The 524-nt window shown below is 62.2% G+C and overlaps 1 protein-coding gene across 1 annotated transcript; it reads left to right on the top strand.

Moving 5' to 3' along the window:
• Nucleotides 1-6: 6 nt before the first annotated feature.
• Nucleotides 7-516, top strand: LOC103399680 (dual specificity protein phosphatase 6-like; the record flags this gene model as incomplete). The annotated part of the gene is made up of 1 exon (XM_008338329.2): nucleotides 7-516. A coding segment is annotated over exon 1 (403 nt), but the record flags the coding sequence as incomplete, so codon positions are not given.
• Between the last annotated feature and the right edge of the window lie 8 nt (nucleotides 517-524).

The raw sequence follows: 524 nt of genomic DNA, 5'->3' as shown, positions 1-524 counted from the left end.
GAAGAAGAACCGCAGCGGAGTGAAGTCCAACCCATTCACACTCGGAGCCTCTGCTGCAGCCAGGGAGGATCGCGCTGCTTTTCCCCAGCTTTGTTACGACCTTCCTCGTATAAATGCTCGACAAGCTGAAGCCCGTCGTCCAGCTCGACTCCGTGATGGCGATCAGTAAGACGGCGGGCTGGCTCCGGGAGCAGCTGGAGACGCGGAGGGACGCGCTGCTCGTCATGGACTGTCGGGCCCAGGAGCTGTACGAGTCGGCGCACGTCGAGACGGCCATCAACGTGGCCATCCCCAGCCTCATGCTGCGGAGGCTCAAGAAGGGGAATCTCCCCGTCAGATCGCTGCTCTCCGACGGCGAGGACCGCGAGAGGTTCGTGCGCCGCTGCAAGACGGACACCATCGTCCTGTACGACGAGTACAGCCGGGAGTGGAACGAGAACGTGGACGGGGGCTCGGTGCTGGGGTTACTGCTGAGGAGGATGAAGGACGAGGGCTACAAGGCCTTTTATCTGGAGGGTAAGAGG

The sequence above is a fragment of the Cynoglossus semilaevis genome, unplaced genomic scaffold, assembly GCF_000523025.1.
Source record: "Cynoglossus semilaevis isolate Cse_v1.0 unplaced genomic scaffold, Cse_v1.0 C18842697, whole genome shotgun sequence".
NCBI classification, from domain to species: Eukaryota; Metazoa; Chordata; class Actinopteri; order Pleuronectiformes; family Cynoglossidae; genus Cynoglossus; species Cynoglossus semilaevis.
Note: the sequence above shows the minus strand (reverse complement) of the source record. Positions and strands in the feature narration are given on the sequence as shown.